A 27,269-nucleotide genomic window follows, 5' to 3' on the forward strand; every position below is an offset into this window, starting at 1 on the left:
AGCAATTAAATAACTCTGTTTGCATAGAGATGGTAATTATAAAATTATTGGTTTGCTGTAAAAGTCCTTGTAGCGTAATGCAGTTTTAGTGAAGTATGCAAATCACCCGGTCTGGGTGTATGTGACCCCAGCTCCACTAACAGGGCTGACACCCAGCATCCGTCTTGGGCTGACAGACCTGTGACTGGTGAGGTGGTACAATCACCGGTAATTGGACCCAAACATTCCTGGTCTGCTTCAGTGATGTGGCTGAGGAGACCAAACGTAACATTTGCTCGAAATGAGGTAAGAATGTGAGTAATGGTGACGTGGCAAGTAAGTACACAGGATGAGTGGACACCAATCTGGCAGATGGAATAAATGTTGGGGGGAAGACAAGGTTCAGTAGAAAAATGCAGAATCTGAGTTTTTTTTTATAAATGTCGAGAGATTCAGACATTTTGTTTTCAAGATAAAGTACGTTAGCAGTCTCTTCCAGCTCAAGAAGCCCAGATACACCCATGTGACCAATTAACCTACTGACCCATACGTCTTTGGAATGTGGGAGGAAACCAGAGCACTTGGAGGAAATCCACACAGTCACGGGGAGAATGTACAAACTCCTTGCAGGCATCGGTGGAATTGAACCCGGGTCACTGACACTGTAATTGTGTTATGTTAGTCACAATGCTGGCACGTCACCTAATGTTGATATTCAAAGGAACCTAGGTAATGGTGTGCACCAGATACTGAAAGCTAGCATACAGAACCATCAGACTGTGAGCAAGATGGGTGATATAGGGACCTTCATTACTGGAGGGTTTATGTATAAGAATAAAGATGTTTCATCACCATATCTGGTGCCTTGCTGAGACCACAGAATGTATCGTGAATAATTCTGGAGTCCTATCCATCTCAGTTTTGAATGCAATCAACGATTAAGCTTCCACAATTCTTCCTGGTTAGAGAATTCCTGATGTTTGTCCCACTCACTCCTCCTCTGTATGAAGAAATGTTTCCTTAAGTTCTAAAAAAAAACAGGATACACTTGCAAAGTGAGAATGCAGATAAGATTCACCCACCTGGTTCCTAGGTTGACAGGTTTGTCATATGAGGTCAGCTAGGTCTCCATTCTGCAGAGATTAGAGTGAGAGATGGACTCATGGAAATTTAAGAGTGCTGTACAGGGTAGGTATGAGGTGGCTGTTTCACCTGACCAGGGGTCAATGACCACAAAATATACGGTAGGCATTTTGGAGTGAGATGAGGCAACATTTCACTTTAAGGGTGGTGAATGTTTGATTTTCTTTACCCAGCAATGGCTGTGGAAGTTTGCTCATTGACTCCATTGAAAATAGGTTGATAGGAATCTGCACATTGGAGGAACCAGAAGATCTGGAGAACAGGCAGGAAAATAGTATTGAGCTAAGGCAGGGATTCCCAATCTTTTTTATGCCATGAACCCTGTACCTTTAACCAAGGGGTCCCTGAATCTCAGGTAGAGAACCCTGAGCTAAAAGAACACAAGGGATTCTGGAGATGCTGGAAATCCAGAGTAAGTCAACCCTTAAGGACAATACTCAATCTGAAACATTGACTGTTCATCCCTCTGCATAGATGCTCCCTGGCCTGCTGAGTTCCTCCAGAATTCAGTGTGTGTGTAACGTTGAGCTGCAAGATCACATTGAAAATGATGGAGGCTTAAGGGGCCAAATGACCAGACCCTGCTTCTACTGGAGTTCTTACCATTTTCCTTTCCTTTCTCTCCACAGATGTAACTGTTGCTTACCATAATGGATTACCTGTCCTCTCGCTTAATCTACCGTCAAGGCGAGAGCGCTGCCAGTTCACCCTCCGACCCATCTCGGATTCTGTCGGGGTGTTTCTGAAGCAGCTGCAGGCGGAGGATAAAGGCATTGACCGAGTCGCCATCTACACTCCAGGTATTGTGCCTCCCCAGTCTGGGAATGGGGATATTACCGAAAGAAAGAAAATATTGCATCATTCACACTGAGCTAAAGTTAGAATTAGGAATCTCACTAAAAGCTAGTGGTTGAAAAAATCAATGACCTCACTTAATTTTATAGCAAAAATGCAAGTTAAAGTGTGAAACTTACACATGAGTGGACGTGTGTAAGCCTGTATTTCCCTCATCTTGTTGCAATTCCCTGGCGTCGCTAATGGAAGAATTGTGGCAGGACTAGCTTGTCCCTAATTTTAGTGTCTCAAGACTAGAAGTAAAAGATAGACAATAAGTGAAATGCTTTTTTAAGGGGAAAATTGTTTCAAAGTTGGGAATGAAAGAATTTTGGCTGATAACTTTTGTAAGATGATTTTGCTAAGGTTATCAGTTACTGAAACAGTAAAGCTTAAAATGAAGTTTAAGAACAAAATAAGGAGAGATTTCCCTGAGAGTGTCAGCTGCTGTGAATGATGAACAAGGATTTTCATGTTGTGGAGGAGTAGCAATTGGGACACTTCACTGAATCCGGTGGCGTTTGTAATTCTGGTAACGAGACCTGCAGTTCCCGCCACTGTCGGTGAGGAGTTCATGCATTCTTCCCGTGACTCTGTGGATTTCCTCCGGGTGCTCTGGATTCCTCCCATGTTCCAGAGACATATGGGACAGTAGGTTAATTGGTCCATGGCTGTAAATGGGCAGTGTGGGCTCACTGGGCCAGAAGGACCTGTTACTGTGTTGTATCTCTAATTAAATAAATTAATTAATCTCGTTCCTGTTTCTTTGTACTCTCCTGCAAGAGTGTTGTGCCACAGTACAAAATAAATTCTGAGACTAAAAAATGCTAGAAGTTTTCCGCATGTTGGGTAGCATCCAAGGAGGAAGAAAGAGTGAATGTTAACGAGTGGCATAGGAGAGTGCAAATGCCGTAATCTGGAGCGAAAAAAAAACATTTGCTGGAGGAACTCAATAGGTCAGGCAGCATCCACAAGCATGGTTGAGACCTTGTATTAAGAGTATTTGGTCATAAACTGGTTTCTCTCTCCACAGGTGCTGTCCAATCTGCTGAGGTTTTCTCTTGTTAACCCATGTCTTTAGTTAATAGAAGATAGATCATTACAGCACAGTACTGGCCCTTCGGCCCAGCATGTTGTGCTGACCTTTAAATCTAATCTTAAAATTAATCTTAACCCTTCATACTTACGTAGTCCTCAGTTTTTCTATCATCCATGTGGCTATCTAAGAGTTTCTTTAATGCCCCTAATGGATCTGCCTCTACCACCACACTTGGCAGGGCATTGCACACATGCAACACTCACTGTGTAAAGAACATCCCCCTCCCATTCTTTCCTCTAATTGCCTTAATATTATGCTCACCTGTAGTAGCCATTTCCACCCTGGGAGAAAGTCTCTGACTATCCTGTCAGTTGATGCCTCTTATCTTCTTGGTCTGAAGCCTTGTGGGGCTTTCAGCTGGCATTTGCGGGTGAAATTGCATCCCCAATGGTAGGCTTTCACGTGTTGTTGGCTTTGTATGAAGTGGTTTACAAAATGTTTACAAGACCTAGAGCAGGTGTGTGGTGAGATTTGCAGTTACTTGCTGCTTGGGATATACGTAAGACTGATACTCATTGCCCATAAGTAGTGGTGAGCTGTTTTTTTTTGAGTACCATGTCAGAGGAGAGGAAACAATTAAGTCCACTGCTGTGGGATTGTCATCACAAATAGGCCAGACCAGGTAAAGGATGGCAGATCCCATTCCCTAAAATGACATTAGAGCATTCATGATCCAGTTGGATCTATCAGACAATTAAGTAGTGTTATGATTGCTATTTATATATGCACTCGGTGGCCATTTTATTAGGTATGTTCTGTACCCAATAAAGTGGCCACTGACTATGTTCATGGTCTTCTGCTGTTGTAGCCCATCCACTTCAAGGTTCAATATGTTGTGGATGCTCTTCTGCACACCACTGTGTAACACGTGGTTATTTGAGTTGCTGTTGCCTTCTTTTCAGCTTAATCTATTCTCCTGGGACCTCTCTCATTAACAAGGTGTTTTTAGCCACAGAACTGCTGTGCACTGGATTTTTATTTTTGTTTCTCGCACCATCTCTGTAAACTGTGGAGACTATTCTGTGTGAAAGTCCCAGGAGATCAGCGGTTTTTGAGATGGTCAAACCACCTTGTCTACCACCAACAGTCACTCCACGGTCAAAGTCACTGACTTCACATTTCTGCCCCGTTCTGATGCGTGATCTGAACAGCAACTGAACCTCTTGACTACGTCTGCATGCTTTTATGCATTGAGTTGCTGCCGCATGATTGGCTGATTAGATATTTGCATTAGCGAGCAGGTGTACTATAAAAAAAGTGGCTACTGAGAATATGCATACAACAATTGATTCAGTTACTTCAGTGGGGGGATCTTTTGTGTTTGAATCAATACCTTTGTTCCAAGGGGGTAATCTGTGAGCCAACTGATGTAGCTGAAGTACTAAATAGTACTTTTCATCTGTATTCACCAAACAGAATGATGCGAAAGGTGGTGAATTTGGGGAGAGGTACATGGATAATCTGGGTTAGATCATCATAAGAAGGAGATGTCATAGGATGCATAAGGGTTGATTAAATCCCATGGCAGTAAGATCTGTCCCACTTTGCTCTGGGAAGCATGGGAAGAGGTTGTAGAGTCAATGCAATCATTATGATTGATGCACTTGGATTAGATGAGACAAAGAAGGATACAGACCTAATGCAGGCAAGTGGGATTGGTTTAGATGGGCAAAAGGTCCACATTGACATGGTGTTTTTGGTGGACCATTTCTGTGCACGGAATTCCATGATTCTGACTCTGAATAGAAGGCCAGCTTTATCATAGGTCCAGTAATGAAACCACTTTGTTGCCCATGAACCCTACCTCTTATGTCTGGACTTGTGATGGTGAAGCTGAAAGGGCTGTCTCTAATGGTTATTGTGCTACCCCAGAAGACTGTTTGTGCTAATCACCATATATATTGCTTCCTGCAGATGGAAATCGAATAGCTGCATCAACAGGGATCGATATCCTGCTCCTTGATGACTTCAAGTTAGTGATAAATGACGTAGCTCACTATGTGCAGCCACCAAAGAGAGGTACTTAATTCTCCTTATCTCTAGCATTAATTGACATTGAACTCCACAGTCATCAACGTTAACTCCTGCAGAACTTCTGGCTGATATTTCAGTTTAAGCCACAGTAATGCTGAATGTTATTACTTCTGTTTACATTTAAAAAAATATATATCTAGAGCAGGGGTTCCCAACCTTTTTATACCAAGGACCAATAAATACAATTAAGCAACGGGTCCATGGACCTCATATTGGGAAACCCTGCTCTAGAGCTACTTCATTAGAGTGGTAACAAACTAGATTTGTCAATGAGCCCCTTGAACAGATGTTGCAGCAAAAATAGCCTGGTTAAAGAGATGGGCTTTAAGGACCATCGTTATAGATATACAGGTACGGAGGACTCTGTTTAATGTGGGGTGGTTGGTGCATGGGCAGCCACCATGTAGCCCTCAACAGATCAAAGTCATGCACTGGCATTCTTCTTTAAGTGAATAACCCCACAGGACAGAGATTCTCAGCCTTCTTTATGCCATGGACCAATGCCATTGAGCAAGAGGTACATGGACCTCAGGTTGAAAACCGCTGGCTTAAGAGAACATCATACTTGCCTCGAGTAATTGCACTACTTTAAGGAGAAGAGGTTTTGTTTGGAGTGGATGAGGGGTAGTAGAGAAATTTGATGTTACTCTGCACAGATCAAAAGTTAAATCCAACCTTCTGATCAGTGTGGTGCCCAGATAGCCAACCCAGGTGTGAATGGGTGTGTCTGACTGACAGAATAAGCTGCTATTTCTTAGTAGCACAGTATTACTGTAACCTGAATTTTCTTGGCTCCTGTTACCTAATAGGGAATGGTGCAAATACTCACCAGATCAGGCAGCATCTGTGGGAAGAGAAAGTCTGCTACTCGGGTTGAAGATGTGGCATCTCCAACATGAATTGTTAACTTTTTTTCTCTTTCCACAGATGTTGTCTCATCTGCTGAGTATTTTCAGTATTTCCAATTTTTATTCCAGATATCCAGAATCTGCAGTTTTTCAGTTTTAATTTCCACCCAATTGATAGCAACAGGTCCACGTTGGGTTACAACACAAATGAGTTCCATTTATCAAGATTATAGAATTTTATACATCTCTTTGTTTATTCATGAGGGCTGGAAGTCATTGGTGAATTTTGTGAATGTCTGAATTAATCAAGGGTCCATAAAACAAAAATCTGTTGACAATCTGGAATTAAATCAAAGTATGGGAAGTACTCAGCTAGTCAGGGTATGTCTGTGGAGAGAGAAATAGAGGTAAAATTCTGGAATCCTATCAGATTCCTCCTTCTCTAGCCTTTTGACTTTTCCCACCCACCTGGCTTCCCCAAACAATCTTCCAGCCAGCTGCCTCCTTCACCCCCATCTTTATATTCTGACACCTTCCCCCTTCCTTCTCAGTCTTGAAGAAGGGTCTTGGCCCGAAACGTCAACTGTTTATTCATTTCCATAGATTCTGCCTGACCAGCTGAGTTCCTCCAGCATTTTGTGTGTGTTGCTTTGGATTTCCGGCATCTGCAGATTTTCTCATGTTTAAAATTTTTTGGTTAATGATTTTGTCAAAATTAAACGCCGTACCTGAAATATTAACTCTTTTTGTCTACAGACGCTGTCCGACTTGATTACTGTCAGCCTTCCCTGTTTTATTTTCACTAAATTTTTAAAAAATTCTTACTGCCGGTTACCATTATCCTCAAACAGCTTTTGTATGTCAGGCCTATTTAATATGAATGACACTGACTTTGAAATATATTTAGATGTCACACTTGTAGCAGTCATGGCATTTCGATCTGTTTTGGTGCAGAGTACTTACAGCACAGGCTTTGGTCTCTTGACTCAGCTGGTCAATGCATGACACCAGAGATTGTTGCAGAGTATTTACAGCACAGGCTTTGGTCTCTTGGCTCAGCTGGTCAATGCATGACACCAGAGATTCTGCAGATGCTGGAAATGCTGAGCAACACACACAAAATGTTGGAGGAACTGAACCAGAAGCATCATTTGTTTATTTTCCTCCATCGCTGCTACCTGATCTGCTGAGTTCCTCCAACATTTGTATATGTTGGTCACTGCATGAGCCTCCATCTGCCCCATCAATGTGTTCTTCTCTTCTAAGCTCCTTCATGTCTGAAAGGTCCAGATAGAGTGGACATGGAAAGGATATTTCCAAATAGTGGGAGAATCTAGGGCCAGAGGGCCCAGCCTCAGAATAGAAGGGTGTCCCTTTAGAACAGAGATGAGGAGGAAATATTTTCGTCAGAGGCTGGAGAATCTGTGGAATTCATTGCCACAGACTGCTATGGAGGCTAAATAAGGCTATGGAGGTATATTTAAAGTGAAATTAATAGGGTCTTGAATAGTAATGGTGTTAAAGATGACAGGGAGAAGCAAGCAAATGGAGTAGAGAGGGAAATTAAGTCAGGCATGATCGAATGACCTAATTCTACTCGTGTCTTATGGTTCTATGGTGTTTCATCCATCTTTCTTTAAATACATCTGTGCTTCTCTCTTTAGCTAATCCCCATGGAAGTGAGTTCAGCATGTCTATTGTTTCTTTTGAATTCCCCATTGGACTTTTTGTGACTATAAATAGATGATTGACCCTCTACTTTTAGCGTTCCTTCACATCTGGTTTGACCCCATTCATAACCATGAAGGTATTGAGGGAGGATTATTGCCTTAAAGGGTGAACTAGATCTTCAACTTAAGCCTCCTAATGATTATAAGCACTTAAGCTGTTCTACGTAACTGGAAAACACCAGTTACCACTTTATTAGGTATTTCCTACATTGGTCTCCTCTGCACTAGCCCATCCACTTCAGGGCTCAACATGTAGTGCGTTCAGAGATGCTAGAGCCATAGAACACTACAGCACAGAAAACAGGCTACTCGGCCCTTCTAGACTGTGCCGAAACTTTATTCCGCTAGTCCCATCGATCTGCACCCAGTCCATTACCCTCCAGACCTCTCCCATCCATGTATCTATCCAATTTATTCTTAAAACTTAAGAGTGAGCCCGCATTTACCACGTCAGATGGCAACTCGTTCCACACTCCCACCACTCTCTGAGTGAAGAAGTTCCCCCTAATGTTCCCCCTAAACCTTTCCCCTTTCACCCTACAGTCATGTCCTCTCGTACTTATCTCTCCTAATCTAAGTGGAAAGAGCCTATTTGCATTTACTCTGTCTATACCCCTCATAATTTTGTAAACCTCTATCAAATCTCCCCTCATTCTTCTACGCTCCAAGGAATAAAGTCCTAACCTGTTCAATCTTTCCCTGTCACTTGACTCCTGAAGACCTGGCTACATCCTAGTAAATCTTCCCTGCACTCTTTCAATCTTACTGATATCCTTCCTATAGTTGGGTGACCAGAACAATGGCATGCCACAGTAACTCAAATAATACGTGGTTATTTGAGTTCTGTCACTTTCCTGTCCAGTTTGAACAAGTCTGGCTATTAATGAGCATGCGAGCAAGTGACCCTAATAAAGAGGCCACTGAGTGTATTTAACTTCCATCCAACATCATAGAGTTGCTGGACAGGGCATTCCTTGATTATCACCACGTCCAGATTAAGATGGCGTTGCTGAAGTTGGGTGACAGCTTACTGGTGGTTCAAAAGGAAAGAAATATGACTATAAACGTAAGTAGTAACACTTTTTCTGAGGTAAATTGTAAACTATCACAGCAAACAATGAAGAGGCAAGTGAAGGCAAAGCTGACTTGAGGGATGAGCCATGCTGGTGTGTCACCAAGTCAGAGCATAATGTGTTTGAGATGGAGTTAGAGTGAGCGATTTGGAGAGGAGTGCGCCCAAACCGGGTGTGAGGTTGGATCATTCTCGGCACCCAAGCCAATTTGGAGAGGTTGAGAATGGCTTCGGGTTGGGCAGCGAGATCTAGGCCCAGAGCCCATTGCTGCGGCGCGAACCGGGCCTTAGTCCAGGGGATGACCCGATGGTTGAAAGATTTAAACGCCGACCTAGATAGGTTGGAGTGAAACTGGTGTGCCCATGGGGTAGGCTGTAAACAAAGACAGTCGATCAGTGGGAGGAGTTAGAGAGGAGAACATGGACAAAAGAATGTGGAAGTTGCAAAATGTGGGGCAGGAGCAGGAGGACAAGCCTGGCAGGTCAGGCTGGACACCTCCTCCATATCCACAGAAGAAAAAAAGTGAGTTAACAAAAAACAAACTGAGCTAATATCACAGCAGGATGACTGATATAGACAGAGAAATCATGTTTATGAAGTTGTAGAATTCAGCACTGAGTCCAGAAGGCTGCAATGTCCTCTTGACAGAAAATGATGTACTGTTACTCATTTCCTGCCACTTTAATTCCCCATCCCACTCCCATTCTGATCTACTGATCTGTGGTCTCCTGTACTGTTACAGCGAGAGCCGGTGCAAACTGAAGGAATAATGCATTCTGTTCTGCCAAAGAGAGTCTAGTCTCCAGTTGAGTTGCTGGAAGGTAGCTCTGGAAGAAAATCGAGGCACAGACGCAAGCAAGGAACGTTTGTTGACGACTTTTGTGTAGCTTCAAATTCCTGGCCATCAACATCTCAGAGGGTTGATCCTGGGTAAAACACATTGACACAATCATGTCAAAGAGACACTAGCAGTTCTACTTTATTAGGAGTTTGAGGAGATTTGGTCTGTCACCAAAGACTCGAGCAAATTTCTACAGATGTATGGTGGAGAGCATTGTGACTGGTCATATCCCTGCCTGGTAATGTTCCCTCTAATTTTTTTTTACAGCTGCGCGGACCAACCACTGCTTTGAGCAGGAAGTTTTTACATGGCTTGAAAACTTCGCGGCACTTTAAATGTTTCAGTGTTTTAAAAAATCCAGCTGCACGGCAACGAAGGCTATGTGCGCAGGAGCATTTCCGATTTTGCGCGGCCGCGCAGCTTGGGGGGAACGCTGCTCCGTGGTATGGAGGCTCCAAAAGTGCATGATCGAAAAAGACTATAGATGGTTGTAGCCTCAGCCAACTCCACCATGAGCCCGAGCCTCACCACCATTGAGATCATTCTTCAAAAGACGGAATCCATGGTGAAGGACTCCCCACCAAATGGAACGTGCCCTCTTCTCATTGCCACATTGCTACCTTCATAGAAGAGGTACAGCAGCCTGAAGACCAACGCTCGACATTTCGAACAGCTTCTTTCTCTCCGCCGTCAGATTTCTGAATGGTCCATAAACACTGAGTCATTATTCCTCTTTAGCACTATTTGTTTATTAATTTACTGTAACTTGTAGTCATTTTTTTAATGTCTTGTACTGTACTGCTGCACCAAAATAACAAATTTCACACCATAAGTCAGTGGTTATAAACCTGATTCCAATTCTGCTATTGACAGGAATATATCGAGCTCCCCCATAGATTCACACACAAAATGCTGGAGGAACTCAGCAGGCTAGGCAGCATCTATGGAAAAGAGTACAGCCGATGTTTCAGGCTGGACCTTTCCCCTGTAGATTATTTGGCTGATTTTGGTAAAGCGCTGACAGAGACAGACAGCACACAAATTGGCCCATTGGCCCGCTGAATCCACAAGACCACCAAACACCCATTTGCACTCATCCTTCATGAATCGCATTCTCCCCTCATTCCCATCAGCTCCCCCTTTTTACCAATCCACCTACTCATTAGGTGCATATCCTCGGGATGCGGAAGAACCCGACACAGTCGGGGGAGAATGTGCAAACTCCACTTAAACAGCACCCAGGTCAGGATGGAAGCTGGGTCTTTGCTGGGAGGCAGCAGCTGTACTCCTGTGCCACCCAAATGAAGGGCTTTTAAGTGCCCGATTGGACAGAAAAATAACTGAATGAACAGATGGCCTGTGTATCAGACTGTGTGATCATTCCATTGGGAATATATCCAGCCTAAGTCAGCAGCTTTCACCCACTGCATGGTCCTTCTGGTACTCGGAGGCTGTTTCTCCATCAGAGCTCCACCAAGACATGGCGGAGAGTTGTTTTCTGGAGAGCTGCTGTGCGACGGTGAGATCTTGGCACAAGGCAGGTCAGAGGTAAAACTCACCAGTGGAGAGTATGTTTTTGCAGCTTCTCTGCCAGGTGAAACCTTTCAGCTGTTGCTTTGCCGCCACCTAGTGGTGTACACTGCACACTGTGGGCAAGGGTCTGAATGCATTTGCATTCCACTGCCTCATCTTTTCCTGCCTGCCCTCGAGGTATCTGTTTTTACAATTTTTATCTGTGGATATGAAATCCCCTAATGACCTCACCCTTCCCCTTTGGATTTGTTTACAGCCCTGCATACTTTTATGATTCTCCAGTTATGATACGCTCCTTAATTAACTTCCTCTGCTATTAGCAACTCGGCTTCTCATTTCTCCTTCATAATGTTCTTCAAATCTGCCCTAACATCTGGCTCCAGGATTGTATTTCTGAAAATGTGCTGTTAAAGCACTATTAGATGTGTTTTTCTAAGTTGGGACGATAGATGAATGTTATAATTTCCTGTTCTCTTGATAGCCCACACTTAGTGATAACATACGTGCATTCAGTAATGGAACAAGGGAAATTGTTCCTGTCTCTCTCACTCTCACAGTAGTTCATTGTGACACTGTTCATTTTCTAATATTTCAGGTTTTCTTCCATGCAGAGGCTATTCAGCCCATCAAATCATTGATTTCCCAATAGATGGCCATGTTGACCAATGCCTGACATTGCCTTACTAGCTCTTCTCTCTTACATGCCTATCCACTCCCACCAATTCCCCTGCCACTTACCTGCACAAGGGACTATTAACAGTGGCCATTTAACCTCCCATAGGTCTTTCGGATGCTGGAGAAATGCACATCGATGCGGGGAGAGCCTGCAGACTCCACATAGACAGCACCCGAAGTCAGGATCTGCCTTGGGTTGCTGTGAGGCAGTAGCGTTAACTTGTGCATGTCTGTCATAGACACAACATTCTGCAGAGGTGGGAAATCTTGAACAACACACACAGAAAATGCTGGAAGGACAGCAGGTCAGGCAACATCTATGGAGGGAAATGAACAGTTGATATTTCAGGACTTGACCCTTCATCAAGACTGGAAAGGAAGAGGGCAGGAGCCAGAATAAGAAGGTAGGGGAGGGGAGGTGTACAAGTTGGCTGGTGACAGGTGATAGTTGGATTGATGGGGGAGGAGGGAATGATATGAGAAGTTGGGAGATGATAGGTAAAAGAGATAAAGATCTGAAAAAGAAGGAATCTAGTAGGAGAGGACAGTGGAAGAAAGGGAAGGAGATGAGGAACCAGAGGGAGATGATGAGCAGGTCATGAGGACAGCGGTCTCCATCCATGTACCTGTCCAAGTGTATTTTAAACATTGTAATTGTACCTATCTCTACCATTTCCTCCGGCAGCTTGTCCTATATATCCGCCACCCTTTGTGGAAAATAAAGTCAGGCCAGTTTTAAAGTCTTTGCTCTCTCATCTTAAATCTATCTCTAGTTTTAGACTGCCCTATTCTGTAAATAAAAAGACAATGATCATTCACCTTATCTATGCCCCTCATATTTTTATCCACTTCTATAAGGTCACCCATAAACCTCCTACACTCCAAGAGGGGAAAAAAGGTCCCAGCTTATCCACCATTTCCTTTGAACTCATGCCATCCTGTCTTGATAATATCCCTGTGAATCTGTTCTTCGCCCTTCCCAGCTTACTGGCATCCTTCCTGTAGCTGGGCAATCAGGATTACATGCAATACTCCAAATGTAGTCACACTGACAATTTGTATAATATAACATTATCTCTCAATGAGACCCTGTGAGTTGATACTACCCTCGGCAACTGGACTTCCTGACCAACAGGCTATTGGAAAGAATAGGCAAAACACCTCTGCAATAATTCTAAGCACTGGTGCTCTGCAAGGTTGCATCGTCAGCCCCCTACGCCAATCCCTGTGCATTCATGATTGCATGGCCAGATTCTGTGCCAATTCCATTTACAAACTTGCACTGGAGTGGGCCACCTCTTAAATAATAATGAGTTGGAGTACAGAAGGAGATAGAGGGCATAATAATACCTTAAGGTATTGGAGCATAATTGGGCCATTTGGCACATCGAGTCTACTCTGCCATTTCATCATGACTAATCCATTTTTCCCCTCAGCCCCAATCTCCTGCCTCTCCCCTCTTACCCCACCCTGTATCCCCTCATGGCCTGACTAATCGATCAAGAATCTATCAACCTTTGTTTCAATGACATGGTGTCACAACAACAACTTTTCTCTTAATATCAACGAAACAAAAGAGCTACTCATTGACTCCAAGAAGGGGGCAGTGCACATGTTTCCATACACATCAACAGTGTTGAAGTTGAGAGCTTCCTGAGTGTGAACATCACCATTACCTGTCCTGGTCTAACTACATTAATGTCACTGCCAAGAAAGCTCACCAATGCCTCTAATTCCTCAGGAAACTAAAGAAATTTGGCATCTCCCTATTAACAGTTTCTCCCTCAAGCTCTATAGAAAGCATTCTGTCCGGATGCATTACGGCTTGGTATGGCATCTGACTGCCAGAAACTGCAGAGTGTAGTGGACACAGCTCAGGATGTCACAGGAACCAGCCCTCCTTCTCTGGACTCAGTAAAGCAACTAGCATAATCAAAGACTCCACTCCATCAGGCAGAAGATAGAGCACCTTAAAGCACGTACCACTGGTTTCAAAGACAGATTCTATCCCACTGCTATCATAGTGTTGAATGGACCTATTGTACAATAAGATGGACTCTTGCCCTCAAAATGCACCTTGTTATGATCTTGTACTTCATTGTTTACTTGGACTGCACTTTTTTGGTAGCTTTTACACTTAATTCTGTATTGTTATTGTTTTACCATATTCGAGCTCAATGCGCTGTGATCTGTATGAACAGTATGCAAGATAAGCTTCTCACTGTGTAAGTGACAATAATAAACCAGTACCAATATCTTGGGAAGTTGATGCTGCTGGACTATCTGGAGGTCACTCTGCAGGGGAGAGTCAATGTTCACAACAAAAAGGTCATGCCAGAGGGAAAGGGGTTAGAGGCCACTCAGTGAGCTATCAACGGGAATGGTTGAGTGGGGCTATTGATCCTTTGATTGTTGTAAAGCTTGTTCTTGCAGCAATTTTCAGGATAGTTCATCGCAACCCCAGGTGATCAGTAAACATGCGTTGATCTTTAAATTTTACAGAGAAATTGGCTCATGAAGAAGCGACGTCAATGAATGATGTTAAAATCCTCGTCCAGCAGCTCTTCACTACTTTGCGCATCGAGGAGCACCAGCTGAACAAGGAGCGGGAGCTGAAGAGGCGGGTGGAGGAGCTCCATGCTCAGATCGAGCCGCTTGAGAAAGTAAGTGAACTCGTACATCGCCCATGGACCACCAATCATGAGACCCCACAATTAGACATAGGGCTTTGCTAGTGGGGTCAGGGTGAACTTTAGAGCTATGTAGAACAGAGTTAATACAATAATTGTGGGGGTAATTAAGCAGAAGAGGAATTTGTGGAGATAGGTGTTTTTCCAGACAATTATGTTGAGAAACCAGCTTGGGTTAAAAACTATTTTGGATTTCATTGTGTGTAATAATAAAGGGTTAATTTTGTTGACAAGGGTCCTTTAGGAAAATGTAGTCTTAGTGTAAGGTTGATGCTTTAGTGCTGTTTGTGGGCGGAAGAGGGGAGGGGGTTTGGGGTACTAATGTTTTTTTGTCATTCATTCTTTGGGTTTTTTTTCTCTCTGTTTTGTGGATGTCTGCGAAGAGTAAGAATTTCAGGTTGTATACTGTATACGTTCTCTGGCATAAAATTTACAAGGATGTTGCCTGGATTGGGGAGCATGCTTTATGAGAGTAGGTTGAGTGAACTTGTCCTTTTCTCCTTGGAGCAACGGTGGATGAGAGGTGACCTGATAGAGGTGTAGAAGATGATGAGAGGCATTAATCATGTGGATAGCCAGAGGCCTTTTCCTAGGGCTGAAGTGGCTAACATGCAGGGGCATAGTTTTAAGATGCTTGGAAGTAGGTACAAGAGAGATGTCAGAGGTAAGTTTTTCACACAGAGTAGAATGCACTGCCAGCAATGGTGGTAGAGGCAGATACAATAGGGTCTTTTAAGAGACTCTTGTATGGGTACATGGAGCTTTGAAAAATAGAGGGCTATGCAGTAGGGAAATTCTAAGAAGTTTCTAGAGTAAGTTACATGGTTGACACAACATTATGGGCTGAAGGGCCTGTAATGTGCTGTAGATTTTCTACGTTCTAAAATTGATCCATTGAACCATTACTGTGACCAAATTTCACATTGGTTGGTACCAAAATCATGTTTATTGTCATCTGTGTAAGTACATATAGTTTCTGCATAGATGAAATTTAATTATTCGCAGCAACAACACACACACGGTATCAGATGAGCAGCATTCACAGGAAAAACTTAAATTAAAGACAAATTATTCACAATTTTTGACAAGAAAGAAAGAATGCAATTAAAAGCAAAATAAAGCAACAAAGTCCAATTTAGTGGAAAGTGCTCCAAGTGGTCATGGTTTTGTTAAACTGCACTGAATTGGGGTTGTACCTGTTGGATTATGAATGAATGTTTGAAGGGAAGTAGCTGTTCTCGAACTTGGTGATGTGGGAACTTCAGGCCTCTGTACCTCCTGCCCAACGGTGGCTGCGAGCAAATTTATTGTCTTAACTGTAAATGAAGTCAGCTATTAAGGCATGTGGAGAGTTAGCTGTGCTTGTTTAGGGGATACATTAAAAGAAATGACTGGACAGGCGATGATTAGCTTTGAAAGAAATAATGTATTGTTGTGCAAAAGCCTTTTAAGCTGCAAGAACTGAACAGGAACTTGGAGGACGAAAAGAATTTAAGCTGATGTTACATCCAAGGAAAAGTAGCCAGAAATAGCAGTAAGTCTGGGGAATGGGAGCATCTTAGAACTCTCAGGACAACCACAAAATAAAGAATATGGAGGTGACTAAAAATAGATGTAAAAAGGAAAAGACAGTGAGGGCAGGTGTGGGTCCCTTGTAGGGAGCTGATAACATTTATACTGTATTTGTGATTAAGGAACTAGCAAAGGAATTCAGTGATTACTTTTCATCAGTCTGCATTCCAGGCACAGAAAGCCTGCCAGAAATAACAAAGTATTAAGGGTCCAGTGAGAACGATTTCTGAAAGAACTAAGAAGTGATCAAAACTAGCTCATGCGCTTGGAAACTTATAAAACCCAAGGACCCAATGAGCTACATTCCAGAGTTTTGCAAGAGCTGGCTTTTGAGGTAGCAGATATTCTAATTACCATCATCCTAAATTTATATTCTCGAATTCCTTCAATGGATTGGATGTTATCAAATATTGCAGTATTTAAGAAAGGAAGGTGAGAGGAAGAACAGGCTTCCTCCTTGCCTTTCTCCCATGCATTTTCTCTCCTTCCTCTATCTGACTCCTTCTTCAGCCTTTTACCTTTTCCACCTATCAGCGTCTCACTTCATACACCCCTCCCCATCCACCAACCTTTCCCTTCACTTGGTTTCACCTATCATTTGCCAATGCTACTCCTTTCCCTCACTGACCACCTTATTTTGGCTTCCCCTTCCTTTCCATTCCTCATGAAGAGTCTCAGCCCAAACATCAACTGTTTATTCCTCTCCATAGGTGTTGCCTGACCTTCTGCGTTCCTCCAGCACTGTGTGTGTGTGTGTGTGTGTGTGTGTGTGTGTGTGTGTGTGTGTTACAAAGCACACCAGCTTCCAGTTAATTGAGCCATCCATTAAATCAGGCAGCCACTTATTTGGGACAACTGTTAAAAAACAAAAACTAGTCAACAAAATAGCCAAGATTCTTGTTGTTTATTTGAGACACTGTGCCACTTAAAAAGGACGGGAGACTATTATCGAACAGTTTGTTAACTAGTGTCAGTCGTGTGCCCTTGCATGGTCAATAGACACTACTCCAAGCTTAGAGCGAACAGTTTTTAAATATCATCAGTTGTCTGTGTTTATGTTCAAAAACCTGCAATTTTTTTTTTTAGTTGTCAAGAAATATGCAGTAGGACAATTCTGAATTGTTTTTGCTCTGTGGTTTCAAGCGTTCAGGCTTGGAGATACCAGAAATAGCTGGGAGTTGAAAACAAAACAATTTCACTGCTTCAAAAAGTTAGGAAGAATTTGAAAGTATCAACAATGATCTTGAATGTCACAATGAAACTGAAGTTTTGGAGGATGCAATTGTCAATACCGATGTCTGAGGGCAGACCATTATCTGCACTGGGAGTTTATGCTGATTTTGTTAGTTTACAGTTAATCAAAAGAACACAGCAGCATTCTCCAGATGAATTCCTTTGTCAATAACTGTTAGGAGCGAACACACAGTTTTATAGAACTGTATTGGTAGTGTTCTAATTTGTTCTGTATTTCATTCATAATTTGTTACTCTCTAAAATAGTAATTTGTCTTTTTTATACCTTTATAATATTTGCATGAAACTTCGTCTTGGTCTTGATAACTCCCGATTAACCAGAATCCTCTCTATTTGTTTGCCTTTGATCAGTGGTAGGGAAATGCTGGTATCTGTAATGAAGGATGTAATAACAAAACAATAAGATCAGGCCCAATAAGAAAGACAAATCATGTCTGACTAAACTGCTGGAGCTCTTTAAGAGTGTGACTAGTAATAAAGAGAAGTGGGATATGGTGTGTATGGATTTTTGAAAGATCCATCACTAGAGATTGGTCAACAAGGTTCGAGCACATGGAAGTAGAGGTGGGCAGAGAATTGTTTTTTGGCCTGAAAGCAACAAGTGGCAAGTCTGTAATTTGTGGACAACTGCAGGGGTCAGTTAGGCCACAGTCAGATTGTTGATACAGACCGTGAGGAGCCAAGGACATCAAACACCATACTTGCAAGTTTGGCATTAATACCAAGCAAGATGAAATAGGGAGGGAGGGATTGCATCCATTCTAAATAGTAGCATAACACTGTCATAGAAAGTGGCATCCAACATCAGAGATCCCCACCACCCAGGCCATGCTTCCTTCTCACTGCTGCCATCAGGTAGAAGGTACAGGAGCCTCTGGGCCCACACCATCAGGTTCAAGAGCAGTTACTACCCCTCAACCATCAGGCTCTTGAATAGAAGGTGATAACTACACTCACTTGCCCCATCATTGAAATGTTCCTACAACCATTCATCTCACTTTAAGGACTGTTTATCTCATTAACTCAGGTTCTTGTGATTTATTGCTATTTATTTCTATTTGCATTTGCACAGTTTGTTGTCTTCTGCACTTTGATTAATCTTCAATTGATCCTGTTGCAGTTACTATTCTATAGATTTGCTGAGTATGCCCTTAGAAAAATGAATCTCAGGGTTGTATATGGTGACGTATATGTACTTTGATAATAAAAATTTACTTTGAAATTTTAACTTTTAATGCTATGCATACGTAAGGCTCCTTTTCATTGACTGCAGCTCTGCCTTTAATACCGTCTTTCCAAATAAACTGATTCCTAAGCTCTGGAACCTGGGCCTTAGCATTCAGATCTGCAGTTGGATCTTCAACTTCCTCACAGACAGGACCCAGGCTGTAAAAATAGGGGACAAGCTCTCCTCTACAATCACTCTGAGCACTGGTGCCCCACAAGGCTGTGTACTCAGCCCCCTGCTGTACTCACTGTACACCCATGATTGTGTAGCCAAATTTCCATCAAACTCAATAAATAAGTTTGCTGATCACAATTGTAGGCCGTATCTTGGGTAATGATGAGTTTGAGTACTGAGAGGAAATTAAGAACCTAGTGGCATGGTGCAAAAACAATAACCTATCCCTCAACGTCAGCAAGATGAAGGAATTGGTTGTTGACTTCAGAAGGAGTAGCGGACCGCACGACCCAATTTACATCAGTGGTGCACAAGTGGAACAAGTCAAAAACTTTAAGTTCCTCGGGATCAATATCACAAATGACCTGACTTGGTCTAACCAAGCAGAGTCCACTGCCAAGAAGGCCCACAGCGCCTTTACTTCCTGAGAAAGCTGAAGAAATTTGGCCTGTCCCCTAAAACCCTCACTAATTTTTATAGATGCACCGTAGAAAGCATTCTTCTGGGGTACATCACAACCTGGCATGGAAGTTGTCTTGTCCAAGACCAGAAGAAGCTGCAGAAGATTGTGAACACAGCCCAGCACATCACACAAACCAACCTTGCGTCCTTGGACTCACTTTACACTGCACGCTGTCGGAGCAGTGCTGCCAGGAGTATCAAGGACACGACCCACCCAGCCAACACACTTTTCGTCCCTCTTCTCTCCAGGCGAAGGCTCAGGAGCTTGAAGACTCGTACGGCCAGATTTGGCAACAGCTTCTTTCCAACTGTGATAAGACTGCTGAACAGATCCTGACCCGGATCTGGGCCGTACCCTCCAAATATCCGGACCTGCCTCTCGGTTTTTTTTTGCACTACCTTACTTTCCCTTTTCTATTTTCTATTTATGATTTATAATTTAAATTTTTAATATTTACTATCGATTTGTACTCCAGGGAGTGTGAAGCGCAGAATCAAATATCGCTGTGGTGATTGTACGTTCTAGTATCAATTGTTTGGCGACAATAGAGTGTAAAGTACTGCAGTGACTGTGATGCATGTTCAATTCTGCTGCTGTCTGTAAGGAGTTTGTATGCTCATCACGTGACCGCATGGGTTGGCTTGGCATGCTGAGGTTTGCTCCCAGATTTCTCTGCCCCAGAGAACTGAGGAGTTCTGGTCACTGTGTTCATTCAGTTGATTTCTGGACACTAATGAAAACGAGGAGTGTGGGGTTGGAGTGGTAAATAGTGGTGCTGTGGTAAATATGAGCTCTAATCTTAATGAATGGACGAGCAGACTCAAAGGGCCAGTGGTCTCCACGGCCTCCTCCGATTGTTCCTCATGTTGTGTGTTGCAAGCCATCCTGGTGCTGGGTCGGGGTGGGTGTACCAGCCCTACGTGACTCTGGGTGGGGATAATCTGGATTGGCCGCAGGGATCAGGTTGAGCTTCGAGCTTCCCTGTGGGTTCAGTGTGGATCTCAACCCTGACGATGGGTCACAGTAGGCATCAGGCCTGATGGTGGGATCAAAATGTATCCTGGGCTTGCGCTGATCTTTTAAAATCTCTGTATAATTATTGAATTCAATACTGCAAGTCCTATTGCCTCAGTAGACAGAATCATTCATGCAAGTCCTCTCTGAAAGGCTGATTCACCCCTGTGTTCTGCAGCTCTTATTTTTGGTCTCCCTTTCTTCTCCTGCAGGTCAAGTTGGAATTGGACAGGAAGGCAGAGAAGCGATCGACCTGGGTGCTGTGGGGCGGAATGGCCTTCATGGCGACACAGTTCGGGATCCTGGCTCGCCTCACCTGGTGGGAATATTCCTGGGATATAATGGAACCCGTCACCTATTTTATCACCTACGGCAGTGCAATGGCGATGTATGCCTATTTTGTCATCACACGGCAGGTAAGCCCAAACAATGTGGGTATTCACTAATCTTCCTCATTGCCAGGAGTTCCACAGAAAGATAATTTCAATATCCTTCTGGAAGTTAGTGAAGAATCTGACATCAAGCTACATACAATATGACCCATCTTCTCTACGACTCCTCCCAACTTGTTTCATCTGCAGATCTGATTGAAAAAATTCTCAGGGGGATGGAGGTAAAAACGTTCGCTACTCTTTCTTGATTCTCCAGGTCAGTTCCTGCTTTGACTTGGCTGACCTTGCTGTCAATATTGCTGTGGTGTGAGGGGCAGCATAACTACTAAAACATTGAGGTTTGCAGTGGAGTTTTGGTGGGCAGTTGTTCTTTAATCCATTGAAAAAAAAGTACCCTGAGTACTCTTTTCAAAATGTTTACATGTCTTTGCGTACGATATTGAGATTACTTATTGTACTTCATTCTTCTGTTATGTGCTGTGTTGTATGACATAGGCGATCATGGTCTTTCCATGACCATGATTGTTCTTGGCAAAGCTATTGTACTGCAAACAGGAAATAACTTGATGCCATTTTGCAAATGAAACTTTTTACTACATTACCTTATACATACAACTAAAGAATATTTTTTACTTTAGATAGTTCACATGTAACTATTAAACTTTAAAATTCCATAATTTCCAAAGATTTCTCCTGTTACAGCAAAACACTTAATTCACCATACACAAGACTTTAGTAACAGAACAGCAACATTTTCGGGATGGTTGGATGTTATTCCTACCAGTACATTCAAATACTTTTTTAAAAATTACAAACATAGATTTTCCATTACTTGTAGAGAATTTAAAGGGAATTTTGGGGCTGGGGCCCAGAGAGTTGAAAAGGGGCGTGGAATAATTTCTAGATGCTGGGGTTTTTGAGTAGTTAAGGTATTAATGTTTTCATTAACATTTCAAGATTTCAAGTTGCTGGGATTTTTGAATAGTCAGGGTATTAATGTTTTAAATTTCAGAACCATTTCCTCCTTCCCCAGTGAAATGCTTGTTGAGGTACAATGTGACGCGTGGTCACCTTTTAACGTCTATCAGAAAAATAGAGCACACAAGGACCATTTGTGGACTTCAGCAGCTAACCTCGGGGTGTAACATTTTCAGCAGATCTATCCTTGAGGTATTTGTTACAAGGGTTGCTCCTTAGTAATAATGATCAGTTAGGCACAGAGAGAATCTGTATTTACTGAAAAAACCTTTATTGGCTCAGTTTACAAGCACGTGAATTTACACAACTGAATAACTGTGTGCACACCACCTCCCTCACTTCTATGAACAGTCAAAGAGGAGAAAAGGTGCATAGAACATAGAATAGTACAGCACAGTACAGGCCTTTCAGCCCACAATGTTGTGCCGACCCTCAAACCCTGCCTCCCATATAAGCCCCCACCTTAGATTCCTCCATATACCTGTCTAGTAGACTCTTAAACTTCACTAGTGTATCTGCCTCCACCACTGACTCAGGCAGTGCATTCCACGCACCAACCACTCTCTGAGTAAAAAACCTTCCTCTAATATCCCCCTTGAACTTCCCTCCCCTTACCTTAAAGCCATGTCCTCTTGTATTGAGCAGTGGTGCCCTGGGGAAGAGGTGCTGGCTATCCACTCTATCTATTCCTCTTATTATCTTGTACACCTCTATCATGTCTCCTCTCATCCTCCTTCTCTCCAAAGAGTAAAGCCCTAGCTCCCTTAATCTCTGATCATAATGCATACATTCTAAACCAGGCAGCATCCTGGTAAATCTCCTCTGTACCCTTTCCAATGCTTCCACATCCTTCCTATAGTGAGGTGACCAGAACTGGACACAGTACTCCAAGTGTGGCCTGACCAGAGTTTTATAGAGCTGCATCATTACATCGCGATTCTTAAACTCTATCCCTCGACTTATGAAAGCTAACACCCCATAAGCTTTCTTAACTACCCTATCCACCTGTGAGGCAACTTTCAGGGATCTGTGGACATGTACCCCGAGATCCCTCTGCTCCTCCACACTACCAAGTATCCTGCCATTTACTTTGTACTCTGCCTTGGAGATTGTCCTTCCAAAGTGTACCACCTCACACTTATCCAGGTTGAACTCTACCTGCCACTTCTCAGCCCACTTCTGCATCCTATCAATGTCTCTCTGCAATCTTTGACAATCCTCTACACTATCTACAACACCACCAACCTTTGTGTCGTCTGCAAACTTGCCATCCCACCCTTCTACCCCCACATCCAGGTCGTTAATAAAAATCACGAAAAGTAGAGGTCCCAGAACAGATCCTTGTGGGACACCACTAGTCACAATCCTCCAATCTGAATGTACTCCCTCTACCACCACCCTCTGCCTTCTGCAGGCAAGCCAATTCTGAATCCACCTGGCCAAACTTCCCTGGATCCCATGCCTTCTAACTTTCTGAATAAGCCTACCATGTGGAACCTTGTCAAATGCAGCTTACCGTGTGGAATCTTGTCAAAAGGTAATACCTGGGGGGACGAAAGGCCACCCTGGCCAGGCATTCCTTATAATTTTCATAGTGGTAGGCTTGTTCAGCTCCTTTTTGAACGTTATTATTGAATGTGCTTCCACTGACCTATCACACTTCCAGATTACCACAACTGTGTTTTAGATAAAATGTCTCCATGCCTATGGTTCTTTATCCAATTAAACTGATGTATTCTGTTTACAATCCTACCTCATTATTGAGTGATTGTGTGTGCCCTGACCCTGTCCCTTTTTCTCCACAGGAGTACATTTATCCTGATGCCAGAGACAGACAATACTTGCATTTCTTCCACAAAGGAGCCAAAAAGACGAAATTTGATATTGAAAAATACAACAGGCTCAAGGATGCGATTGCTCAGGTAAAGTCCAGATTATGGCAGAGACTGATTTCCAGTTCAATTATGTGTTGTGTGTCTGCTTTGTGCAGAGCAGTGACAGGAGCCGGCTACCTCTCAAAGTGCCCTCCTGACCCATCTGTAAAAGCATATGTGGTTCTCACATTGACCTTTCTAGCCACTCTCGAGCCTATAGGAGCAGAATCAAGTAGCCCTCAGTTCTATAGGACTGCCGAGAGGGAGGATATGGGGCAGTGGGCTGTGCTGGAACACGGTGCACTGATTCATTGCTGCAGACAAATGGAATATCTCACGGCCTTGGCTGGAGAGAGCCTGTGTACATTCTCTGCAGTATGCAGGGTGGGGTTGAGATGGGTGAGGGGTAATAACTGTTCCTGAACATAGTGGTGTAGTCCTGTACCTTTTTACTGCCAGATGGCAGCAGTGAAATGAGACCATAGCCTGGGTGGTGGAGGGCCTTGACGATGGATGCTACTTTCCTGTGACGGCGCTCTGTGTAGATGTGCTCAGTAGTCGGGGGGGGGGGGGCTTTGCTCATGATGGATTGAGCTGCATCCACTATTTTTTGCAGGATTTTCCACTGGAGGGGATTGGTGTCTCCATATCAGGCCGTGATGCAACCAGTCAATATACTCTCCCCCCCACATCTGTAGAAGTTTGTCAAAGTTTTAGATGACAGGCTGAATCTTCATGAACTTCTAAGTTCATGAAGGTGCTGCTGTGTTTTCTTCGTAATGCCACTTATGTGCTGGACCCAGACAGATCCTCTGAAATGATAACACAGAGGAGCTTAAAGTTGCTGACCCTCTCCACCTCTGATCCCCTGATGAGGACTGGCTCATGGACCTCTGGTTTCCTCCTCCTGAAGTCAGCTTTTGCTAAAATTGAGTGAGAAGTTGTTGTTGTGCCACCACCAGGAGAAGGAAAAAGTTACCCCTCAAGTGTCCTATAAATTATTTTTCTCACTTTAAACCTTAGTTTTCTCAAGTTTAAACTTGCTTACCCTGGGGAAGAATTTTTGGCTAGGGCCCAGAGTTTGTGATAGACAATAGACAATAGACAATAGGTGCAGGAGTGGGCCATTTGGCCCTTCGAGCCAGCACCACTATTCACTGTGATCATGGCTGATCATCCACAATCAGAATCCAGTTCCTGCCTTATCCCCATAACCTTTGATTCCACTATCTTTAAGAGCTCTATCCATCTCTTTTTTGAAAGCCTCCAGAGACTTAGCCTCCACAGCCTTCTGGGGCAGAGCATTCCACATATCCACCACTCTCTGGGTGAAAAAGTTTTTCCTCAACTCCGTTCTAAATGGCCTACCCCTAATTCTTAAACTGTGGCCTCTGGTTCTGGACTCACCCATCAGTGGGAACATGCTTCCTGCCTGCAGCGTGTCCAATCCCTTAATAATCTTATATGTTTCGATAAGATCCCCTCTTAGCCTTCTAAATTCCAGAGTATACAAGCCCAGTCGCTTCAATCTTTCTACATATGACAGTCCCGCCATCCTGGGAATTAACCTTGTGAACCTACGCTGCACTCCCTCAATAGCAAGAATGTCCTTCCTCAAATTTGGAGACCAAAACTGCACACAGTACTCCAGGTGTGGTCTCAGCAGGGCCCTGTACAGCTGCAGAAGGATCTCTTTACTCTTATACTCAATTCCCCTTGTTATGAAGGCCAGCATGCCATTAGCTTTTTTCACTGCCTGCTGTACTTGCATGCTTGCTTTCAGTGACTGATGTACAAGAACACCTAGATCTCGTTGTGCTTCCCCTTTTCCTAACTTGACTCCATTTAGATAATAATCTGCCTTCCCGTTCTTACCACCAAAGTGGATAACCTCACATTTATTCACATTAAACTGCATCTGCCATGCATCTGCCCACTCACCCAGCCTGTCCAAGTCACCCTGCATTCTCATAACATCCTCCTCACATTTCACACTGCCTCCCAGCTTTGTGCCATTGGAACATTTGCTAATGCTACTTTTAATTCCCTCATCTAAATTCCCTCATCTGATGAGGATCAACACTGATGCTTTTGCCCTTCCCAATATTTAGTTAGAAGGAGTTCATTTTATTGAAACATGTGAAAAGTTGCAGTGAAGGAATTGAAGGAAACTCATGTGCTGTTCTGCTGTACCTAGCATTGTAAAAGGGATGACAAGAGATTCCTGTATTATAGTCACTTGGGTAATAGAAATTCACCCTCATGGAATTCACATATCACTACACCAAAGTATGAGACAGAATAAAATTTATTGTCATAGTATTTGTGATTTTTAAAGTAAGTAAATGAACAAATTTTTCTTTTGAAATGGCACAGATGATATTGTTTCACATTACGGAAAATCTTGTTACAGAATGATTTCCAACTCTCTGCTCCCCTGTAACGCAGGGATCCCCTGTACATAGATACAAGTGCTTTCTTTTTTTTAAAAATTTGACTTACAAAGCAGTAGGAAGGCTATTGGTTTGTGAGGAATGGCTTTGCATAAGGAATTTTGGGATATCTGGTAACCCCTGGTGAATTCTGCATTTCAGGCCGAGTTGGACTTGAAACGTCTCCGGGATCCACTCCAACTCCATCTCCCCATTCAGCCTGTCAGTGACCAAGAGTGAAGAACGGCAGAGGTGACACCACCATCCCCCTGTCCCTGCCACTCCTACTGACCAACTCGTGGAATATCTGGAAACGCTGAGACCGTGGCACTCTATACCTTATCAAAGCCAGGCCCCTGTGGGTCCTCGGGGTCCTACTGGCAGTGGGGATGGGGGTTTGACATCACGTTAAGAGGTCAGGTGCATAGCGGAATCCGATTATGTGGAAACAACAGTGCCGCTTTTCCAACTGATGGCGTGTGGGCGGATTGGGATGCACGTTTCCTCTGCTTTTTTTTTAAAAAAGAGATTTATTTACACCATTTATTTTACTGTTTAATTCTGTTTTTGTGCAGATTTTACAAACTATCAATTCATCTGACATTGCTGCACTCAAAAATAAAATATGAAAAGGGCACTGTGTGTGAAAATGTTATAAGAAAGAGCAATGTAATTCTGACAATAAATAACTACCACTGTTGTTTTTGGAGCTAATTGGCTGTTGCCTTTGGTCACTGGGTGAGATGGTTTGTTGTCTCTGGTATGATACACTATTGGGAAAGAAAGATGGTTAGTCTGCTTTTGCTGCCTTTTCTGAACAAAATGTTTCAAATCAGTGGGGAAAGACTCTTATGTGCTCCCTTTTCCAAAGAGATGAATGACTTGTATCTGTTTTGGCACAGTGAGCAAATGTCTCCTGGAGGTGACCTTGTAATCAGCGAACCTGGAACCAAAGCTTTACACTGACTGGAATGATTCTTATTAAACTTGGCAAAGCTTGGTTCACTCCCCTTTTACAAATCTTTGCATCTCAGCACATTGTGCCTCGCACCACCTTCAAGGGGTGAATTTAACCTAGTAGGTGAATGGAGGGTAGCAGGAAAATGTCTTCTCAGTGACCACGTTAATCAGGTCAGCTAAACAAGGCAGAAAGAATGGGGCAGAAACCAATTTAGGCTCTGTACACATTTCCCATCTCGAATCATTGCTAAGGTAAAATGCATTTATTTTTAAAGCAATTAAAGAAACGATGAGCCCATTTAAGAGGTATTTGTTGTCTGCTGTCTTGTTTTTCCACATGTGAAGAATTGAACATGTCACTGTTAACTGTCTTTGCATCAGAGGCTCCCCTTTTGGGAGATTGTACATTAAAGTGCTGGATCTTATAACTAGGATCTAGATACACTAGTC

At 43.1% G+C, this 27,269-nt stretch overlaps 1 protein-coding gene across 1 annotated transcript in view; it reads left to right on the forward strand.

Moving 5' to 3' along the window:
- The window catches only part of mcu (mitochondrial calcium uniporter), a 210,555-nt gene extending 183,987 nt beyond the window's left edge, over positions 1–26,568 (forward strand). Inside the window, exons 3-8 of the mRNA XM_072282654.1 lie at positions 1,752–1,922; positions 4,970–5,074; positions 14,292–14,452; positions 20,396–20,599; positions 23,359–23,475; positions 26,022–26,568. Coding sequence (XP_072138755.1) covers positions 1,752–1,922; positions 4,970–5,074; positions 14,292–14,452; positions 20,396–20,599; positions 23,359–23,475; positions 26,022–26,099 — 836 coding nt within the window. The 3' untranslated portion in view covers positions 26,100–26,568. The remainder of the gene's footprint in view (positions 1–1,751; positions 1,923–4,969; positions 5,075–14,291; positions 14,453–20,395; positions 20,600–23,358; positions 23,476–26,021) is intronic.
- The last annotated feature ends 701 nt before the right edge of the window (positions 26,569–27,269 follow it).

The sequence above is a fragment of the Mobula birostris genome, chromosome 18, assembly GCF_030028105.1.
Source record: "Mobula birostris isolate sMobBir1 chromosome 18, sMobBir1.hap1, whole genome shotgun sequence".
NCBI lineage: Eukaryota > Metazoa > Chordata > Chondrichthyes > Myliobatiformes > Myliobatidae > Mobula > Mobula birostris.